At 43.5% G+C, this 25673-nt stretch overlaps 1 protein-coding gene across 1 annotated transcript in view; it reads left to right on the top strand.

The window, feature by feature from the left end:
* The window catches only part of MTMR7 (myotubularin related protein 7), a 59983-nt gene that overhangs the window by 29450 nt on the left and 4860 nt on the right, over positions 1 to 25673 (top strand). Inside the window, exons 7-10 of the mRNA XM_065404955.1 lie at positions 11429 to 11538; positions 16339 to 16464; positions 17108 to 17157; positions 23296 to 23496. Of these exons, the coding sequence (XP_065261027.1) occupies positions 11429 to 11538; positions 16339 to 16464; positions 17108 to 17157; positions 23296 to 23496 (487 nt within the window). The remainder of the gene's footprint in view (positions 1 to 11428; positions 11539 to 16338; positions 16465 to 17107; positions 17158 to 23295; positions 23497 to 25673) is intronic.

A 25673-nucleotide genomic window follows, 5' to 3' on the forward strand; every position in this document is an offset into this window, starting at 1 on the left:
GAGTGCAGTGCTTGCAATGCTAGGAGGTGATTGGTGCAGACAATACAATATGTGGGTTTAACATAATTGTATGTTGCTTTGCGGGGCTCTTTTTGCTTTCAATTAAAGAATAAAGATTGCTTTCAAACCAACACAATTCTTTTATTAAAAAACAATAACCGGAGAGAGTTAAACAAAAAAAACAACAAACCATCAGCAGTGAGGGTGATGGGGCAAGGGAAGGTCCCAGGAGGAGGAGGGGTCCCAGGACGGCTAAAGATTTGTGTATGTCCAGGGGTCATATCCAACCTTCTCCTTTGGAGTACAGTGCAGCGGGTATTGTACTTCAGCAGGGCCAAACTGCAGAGGGGCGGGTGTTGAGTGCAGTGGGTAGTGGGAGTCCGCAGGGCTGGACTGTGAGGGGGGAGGAGTGGTACAGACTGGAGCCAGGAGGTTGATAACAGTGTGGTGGCGATGTCTGGGGGGAGCATGGGAAAGAGATTTGTGACAGTGGCTGGAGGGGAGGGTGGGTGCGGAGCTGCTCGGTTTGAAGAGCTAGTATCGCCTTGAGGGTGTCTGCTTGGCGCTCCATAACATTTAAGAGCCGCTCTGTGGCTTCATTCTGGCGTGCCGCGTTCTCCTTTTGGTCCCTCTTCCTGCTGTCCTGCCACTCCTTCAATTCCTGTTTCTCAGCGGCGGAGTGCATTATAACATCATGCAGAAAGTCCTCCTTTGTTCTTCTTGGCCGCTTTCTAATTCTGAGCAGCCGTTCAGCTGCTGATAACAAAGAGGGAGGCTGGTCTCCCAAGATCATCTCTGTGAAGTTTTTAAATGCAACATTTTACAGAAGCAGTATTGTTTGCAACACAGAGAACACTGATTCAGTGATTTAAAACACAGCCAATACTCTCACACCTGTCACTAACTGGCTGACCCCAGGCAAGTACACATGAGCCACAAGACCCCCAAATGGTGAGTAGTCACAGGGGCAGGTTAAATCTCTCTTCCCGGACCCTGCTGTACACTGGGCATGTGGCTCTTGGGGAGAGCCAGCACTGTAGTGGGGGCCTGATAATCATTCCTGTCCCCACACTTTCACAGGATGTGATCATTATGGAAGATATCTCGCTGCTGAGGGTGAGCAGGGAATCAAGGGAGGGTCTTCTCCAAGCCTGCAGCTTCCGCCCTGGCCCCTATGCAGCTCGCCTGTGTGCAGCAATGGTACACCCCCTCCACCCCGCGTGACGGCACAGTGGTGCGGGAAAGTTACTGTTAATAGGGCAAGAAACAAAGCAGCTCTGCCGAGGAACCTGCGGGAGCGGATTGCCCAGTATCTCTCCGTGAGTTTCCTGGAGATCTCTGAGAGTGATTCCCGTGAAGTGAGGGAGTCAATCAACAGCCTGTTCCGCCGCTCAGACTAGGCATGCAGTGGGAGACAAGCCTGCTTTCTGCAACCCTCCTGCCCCCAACAACTCACTTCAGCAGTTCCCAAAATCAAATCCACTTACCAGGGGTCTCCTCTCCTGTTTGCGCTTTGCCAAGATCCGACAGCTGTGACTGGCTAGCCTCCTCCAGGGTAGAGAAAAGCTCTGGCTGCATGCATCTCTGGCTTCCGAGTCATCCTCTGCCTCTGGGTCCCCCTCCCCCTCCACATCCTCATCCAAGATTTCCTCCTCCTGGCTCGGTCCACTTTCGACTGGCACGCGAACCACTGAAGTATCCAGGGTGGTCTTCGCAGTGGAGGTGGGTTCGCTGCCGAATATCGCGTCCAGCTCTTTGTAGAACCGGCAGCTCATGGGCGCAGTACTGGAGCGGTGATTTGCCTCCCATGCCTTGTGGTAGGCATTCCGCAGCTCCTTCACTTTGACCCTGCACTGCAATGTGTCCCGGTCATGTCCCCTTTCAGTCATGCATCGTGAAATCTGTCCATAGGTATCATAACTCCTATGGCTGGAGCGCAGTTGGGACTGGACAGCCTCCTCTCCCCAAATGCTGATGAGGTCCAGCAGCTCAGCATTGCTCCAAGCGGGGGATCGCCTAGTGCGTGGAGCGGGCATGGTCACCTGGAAAGATGCACTGAGACCACTGCATGCGTCACCAAGCAAACAGGAAGGGGACTTTCAAAATTCCAAAGGAATTTACGGGATGGGGATGATGGTTGGTCACCTGAGGGGAGGGCAGTAGAGTTCAAACCGATGACCAGAGAGGCGAGAACAGGCATCGTGGGACACCTCCCAGAGGTCAATCGCAGCGCGGTAATTGACCAGGGTGTCTACACTGGCACCGCAGTGCTGTAGCCCTGGCGCAGAAAGCTGTACGCCTCTCGGGGTGGTTTTTTTACAGCACTGCAACTGCGCAGTTTCTGCACACTAAGTGGCTTGGCAGTGTGTACACCTCGAGAATTACAGCGCAGAAAGCTGCTTTACTGCGCAGAAACTTGCCAGTGTAGACAGGGCCTAAGATATACATAGATTCATAGATTCTAGGACTAGAAGGGACCTTGAGAGGTCATCGAGTCTAGTCCCCTGCCCTCATGGCAGGACCAAATACTGTCTAGACCATCCCTGATAGACATTTATCTAACCTACTCTTAAATATCTCCAGAGATGGAGGTTCCACAACCTCCCTAGGCAATTTATTCTAATGTTTAACCACCCTGACAGTTAGGAACTTTTTCCTAATGTCCAACCTAAACCTCCCTTGCTGCAGTTTAAGCCCATTGCTTCTTGTTCTATCCTTAGAGACTAAGTTGAACAAGTTTTCTCTCTCCTCCTTATGACACCCTTTTAGATACCTGAAAACTGCTATCATGTCCCCTCTCAGTCTTCTCTTTTCCAAACTAAACAAACCCAATTCTTTCAGCCTTCCTTCATAGGTCATGTTCTCAAGACCTTTAATCATTCTTGTTGCTCTTCTCTGGACCCTCTCCAATTTCTCCACATCTTTCTTGAAATGCGGTGCCCAGAACTGGACACAATACTCCAGTTGAGGCCTAACCAGCGCAGAGTAGAGCTGAAGAATGACTTCTCGTGTCTTGCTCACAACACACCTGTTAATGCATCCCAGAATCATGTTTGCTTTTTTTGCAACAGCATCACACTGTTGACTCATATTTAGCTTGTGGTCCACTATAACCCCTAGATCCCTTTCTGCTGTACTCCTTCCTAGACAGTCTCTTCCCATTCTGTATGTGTGAAACTGATTTTTCCTTCCTAAGTGGAGCACTTTGCATTTGTCTTTGTTAAACTTCATCCTGTTTACCTCAGACCATTTCTCCAATTTGTCCAGATCATTTTGAATTATGACCCTGTCCTCCAAAGCAGTTGCAATCCCTCCCAGTTTGGTATCATCTGCAAACTTAATAAGCGTACTTTCTATGCCAATATTTAAGTCGATAATGAAGATATTGAACAGAGCCGGTCCCAAAACAGACCCCTGTGGAACCCCACTTGTTATGCCTTTCCAGCAGGATTGGGAACCATTAATAACAACTCTCTGAGTGCAGTTATCCAGCCAGTTATGCACCCACCTTATAGTAGCCCCATCTAAATTGTATTTGCCTAGTTTATCGATAAGAATATCATGCGAGACCGTATCAAATGCCTTACTAAAGTCTAGGTATACCACATCCACAGCTTCTCCCTTATCCACAAGTCTCGTTATCCTATCAAAGAAAGCTATCAGATTGGTTTGACACGATTTGTTCTTTACAAATCCATGCTGGCTATTCCCTATCACCTAAACTCTAGAATTAACTATTGCAGTAGCGTATGTGTTGGGTGAATTACAGACCACACCTGAATCTTCAGCTAATGAGTTAGCTAAAACCTCTAAAGTAGAGTGCATTGCCTTAATATCATCTTGAGGTGACAAAAGCATGAATCATGGTAGTGAGATCTGCATCTGAAAGAAAGTCACAACCTCCTGGCCAGATGCAAAGGGAAGAAACTCCCTGGGCTGTCCACTTGTAATGTGGAGTGCAGTCACAATTGCTCTCCTTTGTATGGTGCAGCATAGACCCCTGCTGCATACCAGTCTCAGTTTGTAGCCTGATACAGAGTGGTGGGGGGGCCACGACACCCCCCCAACCACCACCCAGTTTGGACACAGTACATCTCAGGGGAGTTTGGAGGGACTGTAGCCTTTCCTGGCCTGTAAACATGCTGTCTGATTCGGTGGAGAGTCTCCTTGCACATGTCTTCCCAATTATGCACCCATGTAAACTTGGCCCTAAGTGGGGTAGCTGCTTAATTCAATATCTACAAGGCAATTAATTTTCATACAATACATCAGCCTCGCTATGGGGTATTATTATTAAGTTCCTTGATCTAAGAATCTTAGGATGAGGGCACAGAGGATTTCTAGTTAATGGTAATGTATTGTTTGGCTAGAAGTAATGCCAAGTGAATAAACCTGTCCTTGTATTTGTTCAGCACGAGTCCATCAAAGATAATGTAGTAAAAAAACACCAAGCTGCGTGGGATACTAATGTGCTTTGGCTCTAAAATGATGCAAAAGTTCATCAGATGGGACCATGCCCAAAACTCCTATCAAGCAACATCATTTATTTATTATGTATCTATGGTCTTAACATCCCACACAGTGTGGGAACTAAACATCTCAGCATCTATTTTAAAGAAGACAGCGTGTTGAAGCAGTCTTTTTTTTCTTACAATCTCCCATCTATAAACCTGGAAGGATTGATAAAAATTAGAAGTTTGAGAGGCCCAGGACATGATTACAGGTACCAAAATATTTAAGCACATCACCATCATATTGAATCTTTTACTGAGCTTTATGGCTTTCAGCTCAGGAGGACAGGTTAAGTCTGTTTTAAGAGTCAGAAAATCAAATTTAAAACAGTTGAAGATGTTTTATAATATACAAACATGTACTCTGGAGCCTTTCTCTTCTCCCAGTTACAGTAGCATGCCATCATCTGCTTCTCTTGTTGGCCTTTTTCAAAAGGTCTTGCCTAAACTGTTCACAAAAAGTAATTCTGATTCAAAAAAAGAACAGGAGTACTTGTGGCACCTTAGAGACTAACATTTATTTGAGCATAAGCTTTCGTGGGCTACAGCCCACTTCTTCGGATGCATAGGAGACAGATAATATTAATATACATTTAATACTAGTTTTAAACCTTTTTATCAATGTGTATTTAGCTTAACCCAGTCCATTCTACAATGTAAATGTTTGTTTTTCTTACTTTCAAGCAAATATTTAGATATTAACACACACAATGTCTGTTGAGTGTGAGACATTGTGGAACATTTCAGGGAACATAGAAATCTTTTAAAAGAGTAACCTATGGATGCTGATCGAAAGTGATTTCAGTTTACCATGCGCTGCTGCTGGTTTTAAGTGGTCAGTGTGGAGAAGAATATATGGAGACACAGAGCACCTGTTTCTGATCTCCCACTGGAATAAATTAGGGGTACAGTAACTCCTCACTTAAAGTTGTCCCAGTTAACATTGTTTTGTTATTAGTTTGCTGATCTATTAGAGAACATACACGTTTAAAGTCGTGCAATGTTCGGTTACAAGGTGGTTTGGCTCGCCCCGCTCCGCCCACCCGGCGTTCCAGCCAGGGAGTGGGCAAGCCCCTAACCCCGCTCCCTGGCAGAAGTGCCGGGTGGGTGGAATGGGGCAAGCCCCCATGACCCAACCCCTCTACACGCCTGTTTCAACCAAGCTTCACAATCATCATTGCTGAGTAAAGTATTAAATTGTTTGTTTTAAAATTATTTAAAACTTATAATGTATATAATGTCTTTTGTCTGGTGAAAAAATTTCCCCTGGAACCCAAACCCCCCATTTACATTAATTCTTATGGGGAAATTGGATTTGCTTAACATTGTTTTGCTTAAAGTAGCATTTTTCAGGAACATCACTACAACGTTAAGTGAGGAGTTACTGTACTGTAATTCCGTTGACATCAGTGGAGTTAAGATGGAGCAAGAGGAGAATTGGTTCTTGAGTCTAGGATAGTGAAGGTTGCAGGTGGCTTTTCTGTGATGGATCTCAGATATATTCTCGATAGAGCTGCCTGAATTCTTTTTGACAGAACAGTTTTCCATCGGAAAATCCAGTTTCTTTGAGACTGAAACATTTCACAGGTACATGTCAATAGTGAAGAAGAAATTTTCTATGGGAAAATGTCAAAACAGTTCATTTCAATTTTGTTTTGATAAAGTAAAAATATTTCTTTTTGGCTTTATCAATTGATGTAATTTCATTTTGACTTTATTGTATATTGATGAATGTATTTAATATTATATATAATTTATATTAAGATTTACTCATCCAAAACAACTTGATGATTGTGAATAAAAAATTTTCAGAATTTCCATTCCAGGAGAAGTTTTGAAATTTTGTCTTTTTGTCCTGATTCAGAATGAAAACAGATTTCAAAATGTTAGAATTTCCCATGGGATGGAATTCCATTTTCCAACCAGCTCATTCTTTGCTAATTAGTGTGAGAGAATTTAACTGTAATACTAGGTTACACACTTAATGACTAAGGGAAAATCCTACCCCTCTGTTCACCCATGGGAGAACTCAAACAGTGGATGAACTGCACATCCATTGCATGGGGGAGCCCACTTACAAAGGGGCTGAGTACTGCAGTGGCTCTCTGTGCTGGAACATAGGGGTGATATATATGCAGTAGAGAGAAATACCTGAAATTCTGGAACAATGATTACAACCACTATTCTTCTTCATTCTGTGGAGGAGCACATCTGTTGCACCACCCCACACCCTAATTACCCTTCCTCAGTTTTGCTCCATTTTGCTTTACCCTCCCCCCTCCCGCAACAGGATTTAGCCCTAAGTTTAAGGACAATAAACTTTCACTGAATTGTTGTCCAAATGAATACAAAAGTAATGTTTAATGTACTGAATTATATTAACAAAGGGCCAAATTCTGGCCAGTGCTCCACATGCGCACCTCAGAAGATCCACAGCCGACATTTGGAGTGCTGGGCAGAAGTTGGCTGACCGTATCCTGCCTCCTCTGAAAAGCTGCAGGGAGATTGCTCCTCATATGTCTGGACGGACATAACAGGGCATGGCCAAAGGGTCAGGCAGTGTGGTCCACACCCTCGTGTGTGTACATGTTTGTGGTCACTGTGACCAGGTAATAGACCTTATGCGCAACCTTGTGCCAAGTCATTCCTGTGCTAAGCAGAAAAGAATGTCCAAGGGAGCTGGGTGTAGGGCTGGTTTCAGCCAAGTAGGGTAACCAGATATCCTGATTTTATAGGGACAGTCCCGATATTCAGGGCTTTTTCTTATATAGGCTCCTATTACCCCCAACACCTGTCCCGATTTTTCACACTTGCTATCTGGTCACCCTATAGCCAAGATTGAGGGGCCCATTAATATTGATTTGGTAGCATATTTGTATTCCTCATTGTGTGAGTTTAGCTCCTGTTTCCAGGTGGCAACCAGAATTTGATCTGTTATGATTTTTACATTTAGATGATGCACAACATGCTCTTTGACTGTATTTGAACAACAAAAATAGTGAGTAGGGACTTCTCTTCTATTAATATTAGGAGCATCAGTTGCTTAGATAGGAACAAAACCTATGGTCTTTGGACTTCACTGGGAGTTTTGCTTGGGTAAGCACTGCAGGGTTTGGCCCACAGACTTTAACCCAGTAGTCTCCAACCTTTTTACGCCCAAGATCACTTTTTGAATTTAAGGGCAACCCAGAATCTACCCTGCCCCTTCCCCAAGGCCCTGCCCCTTCCCTGAGGCCCTGCCCCTTTCCCAAAGCCCCACCCCACTAACTCCATCCCCCCTGTCTCTGCTGCTCGCTCTCCCGCACCTCACTCACTTTCACTGGGCTGGGGTCAGGGGTTGGGGTTTGGGAGGGGGTGCGGGCTCTGGGCTAGGGCTGAGGGGTTCGCAGTGTGGGAGGCGCTCTGGGCTGAGTCTGGGGCAGAGAGTTTGGGTGCAGGAGGGGGTAAGGGGTGCTGGCTCTGGGAGGGGGATCAGGGCTGGGGCTTGGGGTGCCGGAGGGGGTTCAGGGTACAGAAGGGGGTATGGTGGCTCTGGGCTGGGGCTTGAGGTGCGGCCTCCCGCCAGGCACTTAGCTCTGGCGGCTCCCGATTGGTGGTGCAGCGTGGCTGCTGCTAATGCAGGCTCCCTGCCTACCCCCGCCCCACGTTGCTCCCAGAAGGGGCCAACGCGCCCCTGTGGCCCCTGGGATGAAGTGGGGGGAAGGGGCTCCGTGCGCTTCCCCTCTCTGCAAGCACCGCCCTCACAGCTCCCATTGGCCACAGCTCCCTGTTCCTGGCCAATGGGAGTTGCAGGGGCGATTCTTGCAGGCAGGAGCAGCGCGTGGAGGGAAACCCCTACCCCCGGGGCCGTGCTGGCTGCTTCCAGGAGCGGTGTGGGGCCGGGGCAGGCAGGGAGCCTGCCTTAGTAACAGCCAGCTGCGCCGCCGGAGATCGCGATCAACTGGGAGATCCTCTAGGATCGACCGGTTGGTGACCACTGCTTTAACCCTTTCCCCAACTGAGCAAAGGCCAGCTTTAGGATTTGTGGGGCCTCAAGGTGCCAGAAAGGGGAAAATTAATCCAGCAGTTGCCTCCCCATCTGGTGCTATTGCTGGTGGACACTATACATCTGACAGTATGCTGTTTCTTCTCCCACTCCAGTCCAGTTACTGGGGAGAAAAATAAGGGCAGCCTATGAATTGCTGAGCTTCCATACAATGTACTGCGCCAAGTGGCTCCTTGATTTTCCTGTGCGTAAAGTCATCTCTGCCCCATACCCTCCTCCATGTGAAATAGCTGCAGAGCCTTTTATAGTTCAAACGTTTTGATTTCTTTTCTTCTGATACACAGATATTTTTGTGGCTTCATGTATGTTTTGCCTAGTAACTGAATTCAGCATTAGTTGAATTTAGTATTAAACTACAGATCAGTAGCCAGCATCACAGATCAGTAGCCAGTATCACTTAAAATATGTGGCATATGTCTCTAATTTGGGACAAAATGGCCTTTGCTCAGTAAAATGGTAAGTAAATATTGATTCTGATTTGGTAGCAGGTATGAGCAAAGTAGTATTTCAGCTTTACCCTGGGCTTTTGCAAACAGAGCCAGCAGCTTCAATTAAAATTCAACTACTAATTGCTTATGCTTCCATCTGGACAGGAGCATTAATCATTTGAAAGACTGTTTGCTTTCAATACTATTACTCAGGTTTTTTTTTTTTTTAAGCGTTTCAAAAATGACTTGTAAAATAAACTTCTGTGAGAACCTCTGTGTTCAAAGATTGAAATGCTTTATATAATACACGTTAGGCTACTGTGCCTTAGAATGAAAAAGGGTTAAAAAAGTCAGAAATTGAGACCTCGGGGGGACTAATTATGAATTTCGCTTATAGAGTGAAATCCTGGCTACACTGAAGAAAATGGAAATTTCTTTCTTAGGATCAAATTTACCGATGAGAAAAACTGGTGCAGCTGTACCCAAGTCACCAGAGTTGCATGGTCTTATGTCTGTGATGGGTATGGCACATGAAACTTTATAATGGCTGACACAGAATTTTGTTGTCCTTTTAAAGAATGTTTTTTACTGGATTGAGATCACATGCCAGATTTCAGATCAGAGCGAGGTGCTTTTTTATTTTTTGATTTTTTTTTGGCCAATGTTACTAATTTTGGAATAGTTAAAAAGAGAGAGAGAGAAAGAGGGAGAATGAAGACAGACACTTAACAGTGGGATGAAACTATATCATACAGACTAAAAAAAATTCAGACATTTTATAGAGATGAAAATATGTTAGTTATAATAATTTATGTGTAGCATATAAGATTTCAACGGATGAATTTTCATGTAATATATCATGTCCAATTTTCACTCACAGATCGTTTAACAGGACATCTGAATCCCATGTTAGGTACATAAGTTCTCATTGTGTATATCTACATATTGATTTAGCATTCACATTTGGGATTTGGACATCCTGTTAAAGCCACCAACATTGGAAAGATGAGCTGAGCAACTCTCCCTCCCCCCAATATTTGCTATCTGCTTTGAATGTTCTATGAATTGTGTGTGTTATTTCAAAATTAAAGGGAAATAATTAATAGAGATTGTAAGCTCTTTGAGACAGGGGCCATCTTTTTATTGTGTGTTTGTCCAGTTCTGGGCACCATGGGGTCCTGGTCCACAGCTAGGGTTCTTAAGTGCTACAGTAATACAAATTAAAAAAAAACTATAAGAGAAATCTTCATCCAGGATAGTCCAGCTAAATGGTGTTGTAATTTCAAGTTAGACTCTTGCTGAGATCGTGGCTGTTGGGATTCCCTCTCAGACCTTTTCCACTTGGCTTGTCCAGAACACCTCAGCCCGTTTCAGGAGAACACTTGTCTGCACTTCCACTAACGTATACCAAGAAAATAACTTTTGGAATAATATGTGGGCTTCTAACAAACAGTATCGATTCTTTGTGAGAGCAAAATTGTTCTCAATGGATTGGTGCAATGGGCAATGTCTCTGGCAATAGTGGATGAAAAGGGGCCCCTGCTGTATCACAAGAGGTGCCAAGAGAATGGATTTTATTCACCCTGTCCATTTGCAGGGTATCCAGACAAACATCAAATATTTTTGCTGTATACAGGGCTTCTGAATGTCAATCTTGGATGCTTAGCCCAGCACATATATGAATAATATGGCCATTTACCTGCATAACAGCTGATTAGAGCATAAGAATGTGGGATTTAGATTTCCTGATACATTTATTTTCAATATTATTTAACTTCTTTAGGACCTTCTATCTGAGGAGCTGAAATTGTTTTCACAGTATTATTGAGTTAATCCTTCTTACAGATGGGGAAATTGAGGCACCGTGAGATTAAGGCCAACAGCTTCAATGGCTGGCTTAATTTCTTTATGGCCAAATTAATGGCCACTTTTGAAAATTTTATCCTGCAGGACTTGGCCAAGGTCAGACATGAAATCTGTGGCAAAGCTGGGGGGAAAACCACAATCCTCTTGACTCCAACTTCTGATAATTAATCACAGGATCACCCTTCCCCACTGTCACGGATTTCATTGCTACTGTTAAAATGGTTATGCTTATGGAAAACCTGCACCACAGAAGAAATATTTATATAAATTCCAAAGTACTGCTTGGGAATCTTTTAAAAGAAGCATTTCTCTTATAAGTTTTGTAAAACCTACTTTTTTTTTTAACAACTTTTTTTTACACATTGGGCCAAATTTCACCCAACGCTGTCCCTTTAATTTATGCTTTCATACATGCTGTATAGAACCTTAGATATACTTAAAAGTAATCTTTCCATTTCAGAATATGTCTGTTTTATGCAGAGAATCTGCAAACGTATCAATACTTAGGTTGAATAGTAAGTCGGAACCTACGAGTTAAAATGTTATGTTGTGCATTAAAAACGTGACTTACTTTGCAGTTTGTGAGCTGAAGTCCCCTTCTATGAGTGACTTCCTCTGGGGCCTGGAGAATTCTGGCTGGCTAAAACACATCAAAGCCATCATGGATGCGGGCATCTTCATTGCAAAGGTAAATTATGTAAAACTAAATCAAAACTGATTGACCTGATGCAGAAAACTGAGGGCCAGAGTCACTGCTGGTGAAACTCCATTGACTTAGATGAAGTTACACTAGAAAATAATCTGGCCCTAAATGTGTAATGTTTCTGTGATGGGAGAAGAGACAATTTTTAGTGTGGCAAAAGTTGTCATTTGGACACTTTGTTTGTAAATTAGTGTTTTATTCCCCTCTATTCTTGTGTGCTAATTACCTGAATTGCAGTGCTGCCTCCACTAACCAATGTTGTATATCTTAATTTCCTAACTTTTCCCTGCAGACAGTTACTAAACCTGTTTCTCCTTAAGTTCCCCTTGTTGCAGGTTAAGTGTTGCAGCACTACATCTAGGTATGATTGTCCCTGTGCACACATGTCAATCTTAATTATACTCTGGTCCCACGTATTTAATGGCTCAACTTCATTTGTCGCCTGAACCAACTCCTGTATGTTACCAAGGTTACAGTATGCAGTGTTGTGACCATGTCGGCCCCAGGATATTAGAGAGACAAGGCAGGGAAGGTAATATCTTTTATTGAACCAACTTCTGTTGGTGAGAGAGAGACAAGCTTTCAAGCTTACACAGAGCTCTTCTTCAGGTTTGGGAAACTTACTCAGAGGGCAGGTCTACAGTACAAACTTCCATTGGCGCAGCTGCATAGCGCTTCTGGTGAAGATGCTCTAAGCCAGGGATCGGCAACCTTTGGCACATGGCCCACCAGAGTAAGCCCCCTGGCGGGCCGGGCCAGTTTCTTTACGTGCCGCATCAGCAGGTTCGGCCGATCACAGCTCCCTCTGGCCGCAGCTCACCCCTCCAGGCCAATTGGGGCTGCGGGAAGCAGCGGCCAGCACATCCCTTGGCCCACACCGCTTCCCACAGCCCCCATTGGCCTGGAATGGCAAACTGTGGCCAGTGGGAGTTGAGATCAGCTGAACCTGCAGACGCGGCAGGTAAACAAACCAGCCCGACCCGCCTAAGCAGTTAACACATATTTCAAGGGACCATTCAAGATAAGTGGCCTGTTAACACTCCTCCAGTCATAGGGCAGAAAGCTTGTGGGAGTGGGGAAAGCAGCTGGGGGGGAGGGTAGTAGTATTAGTGGTTTATAGACTGTTGTAATAAGCCATAAATCCAGTTTCTCTATTCAGTCCATGATTTTTAGTGTCTAGCAAAGTTATGAATTTAAGCTCCCAGAATTAACTTACTTAACTAAACAGTTTTCAAAGGGGTAGCCATATTAGTCTGTATCAGCAAAAACAACGAGGAGTCCTTGTGGCACCTTAGAGACTAACAAATGTATTTGGGCATAAGTTTTCATGGGCTAGAACCCACTTCATTGGATGCATGGAGTGAAAAATACAATAGGCAGGTATAAATATACCGCACATGAAAAGATGGGAGTTGCCTTACCAAGTAGGGGGTCAGTGCTAATGAGGCCAATTCAGTCAGGCTGGATATGGCCCATTTCCAACAGTTGACAAGAAAGTGTGAGTATCAACAGAGAGAAAATTACTTTTTCTAGTGACCCAGCCACCATCTTTTCATGTGCTGTGTATTTATACCTGCCTACTGTATTTTTCACTCCATGCATCTGATGAAGTGGGTTATAACCCACAAAAGCTTATGCCCAAATAAATTTGTTAGTCTCTAAGGTGCCACAAGGATTCCTCATTGTTTTAACTAAACAGTGTTAACTAAACAATCTGTTCCATTTTGTATTTATCTGTCACACTCTAAGTTTCCCAGTCCTGAAGAAAATCTCTGTGTAGGTTTGAAAGCTTATCTCTCTTGCCAATAGAAGGTGGTCCAATAAAAAATATTACCTCACCCACCTTGTCTCTCTGTTACCAATGTCTAATTCACGAGAAGCCTCTTCTCTGCATACTTACATATTTGTCCCAAGAAGCAGTTGTTTATAGTATTGAGAAATTGTTTATCCCAGTATTTTGCATTTTCTGTCACTGTTCTACTTTTGAGGCTGTTATTACTCCCCCAACTAGTGTATTTTATTGTAAAGACCTGGTGTTTCTGGCTAGAGCAGTTCTACTTCATGGTATTCTACTCAAAAAATTTATTTTGTTAGTCCGTAGTTGTGACGGGTTGGATCACAGAAACCCCCTTGGGAGCTGCCACCCAATGTGCAAAGACTACCCCTGCTTCTGTTTTCCCTGCCAGCTCAGGACTCCAGCACCCTGTTTTGCTGAGCCAGACACTCCAGTCTGCTCTAACAAAGACTCAGGGTCTGAATCACTTGTCCCAAAGCTGCAAGTTTACCCAAAAACAGCGTACAGTAGTGTGCTTGTCTTTAGCACTCAGATGCCCAACTCCCAATGGGGTCTAAATCCAGATAAATCCGTTTTACCCTGCATAAAGCTTATGCAAGGCAAACTCATAAATTGTTCGCCCTCTATAACACTGATAGAGAGATATGCACAGCTGTTTGCTCCCCCAGGTATTAATACATACTCTGAGTAAATTATTAAATAAAAAGTGATTTTATTAAATACAGACAGTAGGATTTAAGTGGTTCAAAGTAGTAACAGACAGAACAAAGTAAGTCACAAGCAAAATAAAATAAAATGCGCAAATCTATGCCTAATCAAACTAAATACAGATAAGTTCCTCACCAGTTCCAGAATGCTCCCTTTTACAGGCTAATCTCCCTTTAGCCTGGGTCCAGCAATCTCTCACAACCCCTGTAGTCTCTGTCTTTTGTTCCAGTTTCTTTCAAGTATCCTGGGGGGGGGGGGGGGGGGGAGAGGCTCCTTCTTTAGCCAGCTGAAGACAAAATGGAGGGGTCTCCCCCAGGTATAAATAGGCTCTCTCTTGTGGGAGGAGACCCCCCTCCTCCCTCCTATGCAAAGTCCAGCTCCAAGATGGAGTTTTGGAGACACCTGGGCAAGTCACATGCCCCTGCATGACTCAGTCTTTACAGGCCGACGCCATTGTCCACATGGTATCTTGCATGTCTCCAGGAAGACTTCTTATGTGGATTGGAGCATTCCAAGATGCATTGTTCCCCAAGTGTTTCCTGATCAGGTACTTAACCTGGCGAATTCCTTCCTAAAGAAGCTGACCAAATGCCTCCCAAAGCTTACTTAGAAACCAAGCAAGCATACAGCCCATATTCTTAACCTCAAGTAGAAAATGATATATATATGTACAAATAGGATGAATAGATATAGTAGACCATAACCTTTACGGAGATATGTTACCTGGCACAGGCAGCACAAAACATATTCCAGTTATGTCATACATACATTTATAAGCACCCCCTCCCCATAAAGCCTTATGGGGTACACCGTCACAGTAGTATCTTATGTTTAATGCTATTCCCCTGCCTATTGTTTTTTAGTGAATAGGAATTATGCTATCCCTTTGATAATCGCATATGCCTCATGTTTCTGAGGTCTTCCTAATGTCAGACACTCCAGCTCTCTCATTTTTGCTCTTATAGTGGTAATTAGTATATAAGTGTTTACGTGAGTATTTTTTTAAAATGATGTGACCACTCATGTTTTTGCTTTCCCATATGCAGCTGTAACTCTCTGTTTTATCCCCAGAACAGGCTAGATATACCTGTTTGTCTATCTATAGTAGAATTCAGTAGGTGAAGTCTTGGCCCCACTGAAGTCAATTGGCGTTTTGCCATTGACTCCACTGCTGTCAGGATTTCACTCATTCACCTCAGCATTTGCCATCTTTCCCCTAGTGGCGAGTTTAAGTAATGTCTGCAAATCAAATTGATGTTTGTTGCATATGTGCCCACCATCTTCCTGTTTCTCTTTGTTTTGGAATGCAGATCTACTTGTATAATTTTGGTTCCTGGGTAAAAAGCTACTTGGAATTTTTGCTCTATTTCTGGCTAGTCTCTAGTATCCAGATTTTTACCCTTGCCGAATGTTAAATATTGGCATTTTGCCCACATGATTCCTAAAATAAACATTGGTGATTCATTATTAGTCATTGTTCCACTTCGATTTAAAGTTTTCAAGAGTTTATTTGTCTAGATACTATCTTTCTTAACTCATTTTATTTTTCTCCGTTGAGATTTAAGTACAGCTTTCTTTAGAAATCATAAAGAAACAAAAAAGGGCAACAGCCGTATTTAAAATAAATCCTTTTAATCCACAATGAGTTCTAACTTCCCCAAAAGGATCTCCCAGGTTTACTAACCATAACCCCTTCCTTGTATACATCACTTATACTATGCATGAAACAGCTCTCTTCCTGATAATGTAAATTAAGATTACAGACTTCAAATCTTGCATATCGAATATGGACATGTGTCATAAACGCAGGCTTCCTCTGAAGTCCCTCTATGTGCTTTGTGGTCTGATACTCTTGTGTTCAGTAAGGTCCTTGAACTGAGGAAGCTATTTTTCAGATGGAGATACTACTGCTATCAGTCTAGATACCTTAGGTACTTACATATCCACTGTTACCATGGTATCTGAGTACCTCACGTTCTTTAATGCAATTACCCTCACAATATACCTCTCAGGTAGGGAAGAGTTGCTATCCCCATTTTATAGATAGGGAAATTGAGGCACAGAGAGGCTCATTTGAAATCAATAGGAGTTAGGCACCTAAAAAGCTTTTGATGACCTGGGCCTTGGCTTACACAGGAAGTCTGTAGCAGAGCAAAGACCTGAACCCAGGCCTGCCACATGCTAGGCTAGCACCCTAAACCATTTTGACTAGCGTGCATCTCTACTGTTACTCATTGCCATAACCTTATTTACTACTTCGGTGAATCTTTCTGTATTTTTAGGCTGTGGCAGAGGAAGGCGTGAGTGTTCTTGTTCATTGCTCAGATGGCTGGGACAGAACAGCTCAGGTTTGCTCTGTAGCAAGCCTTCTATTAGATCCATTTTACCGAACTCTAAAGGGATTTATGGTAAGCAAGCCTATTTTACAGAGGGCGTAAATGTTCTATGACATCATGTGCACAGTATTAACACTAATGTTCTTTGTGTGTGTAGAGAAAATAACCTTTTCCTTAAAAATGTCTTTTTTTCTTAAGTAGAAAGTTTTAAAAAAACCAAAGTGGTTCAAATTATCAACGCCAAATTATCCAAATTAACATCAAACATTTGGTTCCATCAAGTGCAGTCCATCTTTGTTTTTTGAACCATGACAAAAAAACTGTCTTGTTGCCCAAGACGTTGTTTTGGGGGCATAAGTTTATATTTAGGATAAAATTTTCAAAGATGGGTACTGAAGTTTTGCCTATCAAAATTGGGTGCAAATCAGGGGGTTCGGTTTGGGGAAAACATGTTTGAAATCTGTTCCTTTTCAACAAGGGGACCAATGTACAAATTGGCTCTGGCAGAGTATGCACGAATGTTTACCAACCTTATGGTCATTCCTGCAAAGATAGGTTTGCAAGGCTTGTAGAGTTTAATAAAAAAGGATAGGCGGTCATTCGGAATCAAGCTTTGTTGAAATACAGCAGTGCTCATTTCCATCATTTTTTGCTTGCTCTAAAAATTAATTTTGATTCCATTACATGACACTTAAGTGCACTTTTCTCATTTTAGGTATTAATTGAAAAAGATTGGGTTTCCTTTGGGCACAAATTTAATCACAGGTAAGGGTACTCTCAGGTTTGTTTTCAATATACACTTTTTTCATAAGGTAAGGTCAGCTCTCTGCTGATGCCATTTTAATTTGATTTTCAAATGGCAATGAGAAAGTAAACTAACATGATGCCCTCAAGTTATTCCTCATAACTTTTTTTCATTATTTATTATAGACCATTGGAAAATAAAATTGAAATGTTATTTTTTTACCATTCTTTCCCCATTGTTTACTATTGAGTATATTGGATGCTTGTCTTGTGCTTACTTTTACCATTGAAGCATTCATTTTGGAGAGAGATTTCTATTGTAGTCAATAGGAGTTCTGCCATTGACTTCAGTAGGAGACAGGATTTCACTCATGCAGAATTAAGGCCCAGATCAGGAAAGCATCCCTACTCAGGACAGCACTTAACTTTAGGCATGTGCTTAAGTGCAGTTGACATCAAGGATCTATGATCTGAGACCTACTCAGTCTATAGGCAAATATTCTGTCAAATTAAAACAAAACATATTTCAAGTAAAGGGAATATAAAATGTATTGATTTTACAAATTGTTTTATGCCTCCAAATATCATAAGAACGGCCACACTGGGTCAGACCAATGGTCCATCTAGCCCAGTATCCTGTCTTCTGATGGTGGCCAATGCCAGGTGCTTCAGAGGGAATGAACAGAACAGGTAATCATCAAGTGATCCATCTCCTGTTGTCCACTCCCAGCTGCTGGCAGTCACATACTAGAGATACCCAGAGCATGGGGTTGTATCAATGACCATCTTGGCTAATAGCCATTGGTGGACCTATCCTTCATGAACGTATCTAATTATTTTTTGAATCCCGTTATAGTTTTGGCCTTCACAATATTCCCCTGGCAATGAGTTCCACAGGTTGACTGTGCATTGTGTGAAATACTTTCTTTTGTTTGCTTTAAACCAGCAGCCTATTAATTTCATTGAGTGACCCCTGGTTCTTGTGTTATGTGAAGGTGCAAATAACACTTCCTTATTCACTTTCTCCACACCATTCATAATATCAAATTTCCCCTCAGTTGTCTCTTTTCCAAGCTGAAAAGTCCCAGTTTTATTAATCTCTCCTCATAGGGAAGCTGTTCCATACCCTTAATCATTTTTGTTGTCCTCCTCCAATTCTTATCCATCCATCCATCCATCCATCCCTTTACTAATGGTTCCTAACATTTTGTTAGCTTTTGTAACTGCTGCTGCACATTGAGCAGATGTTTTCAGAGAACTATCCACAATGACTCCAAGATCTCTTTCTAGAGTGGTAACAGCAAATTTAGATCCCATCATTTTGTATGTATAGTTGGGATTATGTTTTCCAATGTGTATTACTTTAACATTTATCAATATTGAATTTCATCTGCCATTTTGTTGCCCAGTCACTCAGTTTAGTGGGATCCTTTTGTAACTCTTAGTTAACCCCAAAGCAGACTGCTATCTTGAGTAATTTTGGATCACCTACAAATTTTGTTACCTCACTGTTTACCACTTTTGCCAGATCATTTATTAAGATGTTGAACAGCACTGGTCCCAGTACAGATCCCTGGCAGACACCACTATTTACCGCTTTCCATTGTGAAAACTGACCACTTATTCCTGCTCTGTTGACTCTTCCCCAACAAATCGTGGTCATCTATGTGTGTGATAATTTTATTCTTTACTATAGTTTCAACCAGTTTACCTGGTACTGAAGTTGGGTTTACTAGCCTGTAATTACCAGAATTACCTATGAAGCCTTTTTTTAAAATTGGCATCACATTAGCTGTCCTCCAGTCATCTGGCACAGAAGCTCATTTAAGTGACAGGTTACATACCACACTTAGTAGTTTTGCAATTTCATATTTGAGTTCCTACAGAACTCTTGGGTAAATACCATCTGGTCCTGGTGACTTATTACTGTTTAGTTTATTAATTTGTTCCAAAACCTCCTCTATTGACACCTCAATCTGGGACAATTCCTCAGACTTGTCACCTAAAATGAATGGCTCAGGTGTGGGAATCTCCCGCATATCATCTGCAGTAAAGACAGATGCAAAGAATTCATTTAACTTCTCTGCAATGGCTTTATCTTCCTGGAGTGCTCCTGTAGCACTTGGATCATTCAGTGCCCCCACAGATTGTTTGTTAGGCTTCCTGCTCCTTGTGTACTTAATTTTTTTTTTTTTGCTGTTAGGTTTTGAGTCTTTTGCCAGTTTCTCTTCAAATTCTTTTTTGGCCCGCCTAATTATTTTTACTTGACTTGCTAGAGTTTATGCTCCTTTCTGTTTTCCTCAGTAGGATTTAATTTCCAATTTTTAAAGGATGCCTTTTGGCCCCTAACAGCTTCTTTTACTTTGTTGTATAGCCATGGTGGCACTTTTTTGGTCCTTTTACTGTTTTTTTAATTTGGGGTATCCATTTAATTTGAGCCTCTATTATGGTGTTTTTAAAAAGTTTCCATGCAGCTTGCAGGCATTTCACTTTTGAGACTATACCTCAGGGGTCGGCAACCTATGACATGCGTGCCAAAGGTGGCACGCGAGCCGATTTTTAATGGCCCGCTCAGCCCCATGCACGCTCCGCCTTACTTTCACTTCTAGGTTCTGGCTGCCGGCCCCTTGCCAGCTGGGGTCCCGGCGGCCAGGACCCCGGCTGGCAAGGGGCCGGCAGCCGGAACCTAGAAGTGAAAGTAAGGCGGAGCGTGCACGGGGCTGAGCGGGGCTGGCCGATGCTGGGGCGCTCCCAGCTGGGGTCCTGCTGGCTGCCGGAACTCTCCTGCAGGCTGGCGCTGGCGGCCCCGTGCACTGGACTAAACAGCAGGCAGTCAGGCGAGTGAAAGGGGCCAGCGGGAGGCGCGGTGGAGGTGTCTGCTTCCCAGCCTGTCCTGCTGCCCCTCTCTCGCCACTGTGGCTGGATACCAGGGCAGTGCAGGCACATGCCGTCCCTGCGGCGTGCACAGCTGCGGCCCCTCAGGGGGAAGGGGAAGGGAGTGGCAGGCCAGGGGGTCTTCTGCCGCCGCCCCCCATTTGCCTGCAGATGCAGTGGCCCCACACAGCTGGCCCACAGCTCCCTTGGCAGGAACAGGAACAGCGTGGGGCAGGGACCCATCCACCATCCAGGTAACCTAGCTGCAACCGGGACTGTCCCAGGCCAGCCCCAAGCCCCCTGCCCCTCCAGGACTTCCCCCCTACACACACACCCCAGCCCCCTGCCCTGAGCCCCTCATGCCACCCAACCCTGACTCCTGCACCCCCCATGCTCCCAACCCTGACTCCTACATCATCCACATCCCCACCCCCTGCCCTGAGTGCTCCTCCACACCTCCCCAGCACCTGAGCTCCTCCCCCCGAGGGGGGTTGCAATATGACAGTACCTGTAAGAAATTTAAGTTACTTTCACCCCTGCTGGAACCCAAGACCAGCAGCGGACTGAGCGGAGCCAGCGGTGGGCTGAGCGGCTCATCCCGCTGCTGGTCTGGGGTTCCGGCCGGCGGCCCTGCTCAGCCCACTGCCAGCCTGGGGTACCAGCAGCCAGCCCATCTGCTCCTGGCCTCGACCCAGCGCTCTTCAGTCACCCCCTGCTGTAGCCCACATTGGAAAATTCAGCAAGGAAAAGCAAGGGCAAGGATCACACTAAACTGATAAGATCTGCATTTTAATTTTATTTTAAATGAAGCTTCTTAAATATTTTTAAAACCTTATTTACTTTATATACAACAATAGTTTATTTATATAATATACATTTATAGAGAGAGACCTTCTAAAAACGTTAAAATGTATTACCAGCACTCGAAACCTTAAATTACAGTGAACTTGGCACACCACTTCTGAAAGGTTGCCTACCCCTGCTATACCTTTGAATTTCTGTTTAACTAGCTTCCTCATTTTTGTGTAGTTCCCCTTTCTGAAATTAAATGCTGCTTCTTTGGTGTTTCCTCCCATCTCTCCATCCCTCACAAGGATGTTAAATTTAGTTATATTATGATCATTATTACCAAGTGGTTCAGCTATATTCACCTCTTGGATCAGATCCTGTGCTCCACTTAAGATTAAATCAAAGAACTACCTCTCCTCTTGTGCGTTCCAGGACTAGCTGCTCCAAGAAGCAGTCATTTATGGTGTCTAGAAACTTTATCTCTGCATCCCATCCTGAGGTGACACATATTCAGTCAGTATGAGGACAGTTGAAATCCCCCATTATTATTGAGTTTTCTATTTTTATAGTCTCTCTAATTTCCCAGAGCATTTCACAGTCACCACCACGATCCTGGTCCGGTGGTTGGTAGTATATTCCTACTGCTATACTCTTATTATTCAAGCATGAAATTTCTATCCAGAGAGATTCTATGGTACAGTTTGATTCATTTAAGTTTTTTAATATATTTGACTCTATGCTTTCTTTTACATCTAGTGCCACTTCCCAACCTACTCTGTCATTCCTATATATTTTGTACCCTGGTATCACTGTGTCCTATTGATTATCATCATTCCACAAAGTTTTTGTGTTATATCAATATCCTCATTTAATACCAGGCACTTAAGTTTACCCATCTTAGTATTTAGACTTCTAGCATGTGTATACAAGCACTTATAAAATTTGTTACTTTTTAGTTGTTTGCCATTATGAGATACAATTGAATGGGACTCTTTTTCATTTGACTGTTTCTCTTCAGTTCCTACCTGTGTTTTATCAACTTCTATCTTCTCCTCCTTACTAGAAAAGAGAGAATCCCCATTAATAAATCTTCTCGTAGGGATGTCTCTGTCCAAACCATGTGCTCCTACATACCTGTCGACTTTCCCCCAGCCCTTGTTTAAAAATTCCTCTATAATGTTTTTAAATGTACATGTCAGCAGTCTGGTTCCATTTTGCTTTATCTGGAGTCCATCCTTCCTGCAATGGGTCCTTCTTTCCTAGTCTATAGGCAAATATTCCATCAAATTAAAACAAAAGATACGTCAAGTAAAGGAAATATAAAACAATGTACTGATTTGACAAGTTGTATTATGCCTCCAAATCTCAACTGTCTTTTTTTGCTAATTTAACAATTTGCAGGCTTTTTGTCCATAATGTGGACATATGTCTAGAGTTCCCTGCTTTTGTGGGTTAAGTCAAGTCCTTAGAAAAACATTCAAAGCACAAAAGTTATGCTGAAGGTTCATTGTCATATTACTTGATTTCTCTATAGGAAGATGCTACAGTGACAGTTATTAAATAACATTCAATAATTTGAGGCAGTTTTTACTGGAATAAAGTTCTTATAAGATTCCAGCAAGAGTTTCAGTGGTTAAAATGACATTCTACAATATCTTTAATAATAATTTCTACAAGATATTGTGGGCATACAATCACCATTGATAACTGTAATCTCCTTAATGATACTGCTATACCTCTTTGAGGCATTTAAGTAATGGCAGGTTCTAATTTAGAAGAAATTATTTTTATGATTTCCTACTCCATTGGCCTGTATATACTAGATACAGAACAAACAACTAAAGATACTTCCTCTTTTACAGGTCAAGGTCAGACATACAGCATATTGTCTCAACTGTATGCATTACATATTTTCAGTCCCCTCTTAATTGAGGTAATCCAGTGTGAACGGCACCAATAAACCTAATTCTATATAGAGAAGCGGTTCAAAGCACACCTGCTAACACAACAGAATGTAGCTGTGCCCTAGGATGCTCTCCCCAAGGAATTCCACCAACAGAGGGCAGCCTTAAACTACGATTGGAGGGTTTTTTTGGGGGGGTGGGTGGGTGGGAAGGCACCATAAAAGTCTCTCAGCAAAGGTTGTCCTGGAGATGTGCTAATTAATAGTACGTAGACTAAGGGTGTTCATGGACGTGAGAGACTTGCAGCGCACACTAGTACCAGGTATAAAACAGCAGGGGACTCTGGAAGTTTCCCCACAGAGCTTCTCCTGTGTGCTCTGTTCCTGACTGGCAAGCACAGCACTCCTTTGGTTCTGTGAACAGAGGTTTCCACACCTGCCTGATTTTGTGATGTGACTAAAAATTCACCATGAAACCCATGACTCAACTCTCTCCCACAAAGCATTTTTTTTCAACCATGTAGTGCTCTAGTTTTCATAAAGGATTCCTATTAGATTTCAGGTTATAATGGTAATATCTTGCATTATTTTAGGTATGGCTATTTAGATGGAGATCCAAAAGAGATATCCCCAGTTATTGATCAGTTCATCGAGTGCGTTTGGCAGCTAATGGAACAGTTTCCCTGTGCCTTTGAGTTCAATGAAAGATTCTTGATCCACATACAACATCATATCTATTCCTGCCAGTTTGGTAACTTTCTGTGTAACAGCCAGAAGGAGCGGCGAGAGCTGAAGTATGATTTTCTGTTCTTTAACTACATAGGTATATGTGGGTTTTGCAGATTTTGTGTGTATTAAAGATTAAAATGTCTATATAAATTTGCATGCCTCAAAGTGTAGCAATGTACAATTCTTGCCTGCCTTTATCTGGCAAGATAATTTAACAAAAAAAAGTTGAGCTTCTGTAATGTGCAATGCTGTATATATAATCTATAGGTGGGGAAAGGATTTAGGGCCTCACTTGAGCCTTGGCATACTCCTCAGGGTGATTGTTCACCTCCCAGAGCTATGTATGTATGAGAAATCCATTTCCCCTCCTAGGGTTGAATCTTCAAGTTTCCTCAGAGCCAGATTCCTCTCTGTCCCACCCACTCCTTTTGGGTAAGAAACTGGGGTTCCTGCTGGTGACACCCTGGTTACCCTGGTCAGGGGAGACAGTGAACTGACCTCTTGCGCTGTTAGTTTTGTACTCTCTGATTGTACTGGAGTTCTTGTGTTCATCACATACTCATCCCACGAACTGTCCAGCAGTACAAATTTCCTGGTTTCTTGTCCACTAGTCCCATTTTAAGGTCATGTGGATGGTCACCATAGAACTGTTCTAACCCACCCAGTGCACACAAATCATCTGGTGGCTCCCCTGGTTGCAGATGTACTCTCCCTTCTGGGTTGACACTTCCATATAAGTCATCTCATTGTGCTTTTGCAGCCCCAGAAATCTTTTCCTGTAAGCCTCAGGAGTCAGTTCAAATTGAAGGATTGAGGCTTTTAAAAATTGTTCATAGTCCACAAAATCTGTCCCTACATTTGACTGTTTGCTTCTATGCCTCTTACTCCCAGTAAGGGGTGTTATAGATCAGAATGTAGGCAGTCATACCTAGTGGTCAGAGCAGTAGTGGTCAGGAACTATAGGTCAGAGACAGAGTCAGGAATCAAGCCCAGGGTCAGATCCAGGGCATAGAAGCAGGGACTTGGAGCAAGACAGGAGTGCAAGAACTAGGAGCTGGACAGGAAGGCAGGAATCAGGAAAGAAGGCAGAATCCAATGTAGCATCCAGCCAAGGATTCCTGTAGTTGCTCAGACAACTTCCTGTGTCTCCTTCTGGCTTAAATAGTGAGTCTGAGCCACGCAAAGAGGCTGGACATCTCCTCCAATTGGGAGCTTTGTGGGCAGTGCCTATGGTGAGCTAGGGTCCACCAGCCCACGCTCCCCGCTGGTATCAGCAAGCTGCCATGTGGTGGCTGTGGCCTGGAGACCCAGGTTCAAGACCTGTGATTCCTCCAAAGGGCTCACCCTCCTTCCTGGGCTTCAGAGCCCAAGCTCCAGGCTGAGCCACAACATCTACAGTGCCTCTTTTTAGCACCATATGTCACACAGCGCACAACTGTTTCAAATTGTATCTGCACAAACTGCTGATCCCCAGAATCTGCGGTGAGCCACCCACAGAAAAAAGTAGAACTTGGCATAACTCCTGTAGTCTGTAAGGGAATGGTGCCCCACTGGTAACTGGCCATTCCTCCTGTAAAGGCAGAGTCGCCATTATCTGTTACAGTGCTACTGTGGCTGCTCAGCAATCTGGTGCCAACTTGAAATGTCAGCACACTTGCATGTGGCTGAAATTCACCCATGGTGTGGAGAACCAGTGGAAGTCCTCTGTGCACTTATGGGCTGTGGGAGGAGGGTTAATCACTGAATAAGTAGCTGCAGTGGAGTGCCTGACCCATTACATGCTGCAGGAAGTGTCTGTGCACCAGGCCCATGTAGGTCAGCAAGGCCATGAAGAGGGGTGGAGAGTGAGGAGGTGTGGAAGAGGCCCGGGGATTCATGAATATACAGATTCAGTGGCCTCAACACAACACAGAACTGATACAAAGGATCAGTGGCTACTGTTTCAACTCAGAAGCCCTGGGCATGGGCCCTGAAACGGAGGCTACGTTTTTATTTACTCAACCCCCATACATTCCAAGTCCAGTTACTCTGGCTTTTCAGAGGTGCATTGGATTTCACCTTTAAAGTCCAATAAAGGAAAATGGGCCTCTACATTCTACAGCTATAATTTGTGTAATTTTCTTAAGAGGCTCTGAAGCTGATTGTAGTGAGCAGCAAAGAGCACTGAAGTGTCTTCCCTAGTCTCTAGCTATACCTGCACCTCTGGAAAGCAGTTTATGTATTTTTCTTTTAAATCCTTTCT

Source organism: Emys orbicularis, chromosome 5 (genome assembly GCF_028017835.1).
Source record: "Emys orbicularis isolate rEmyOrb1 chromosome 5, rEmyOrb1.hap1, whole genome shotgun sequence".
Classification (NCBI taxonomy): Eukaryota; Metazoa; Chordata; order Testudines; family Emydidae; genus Emys; species Emys orbicularis.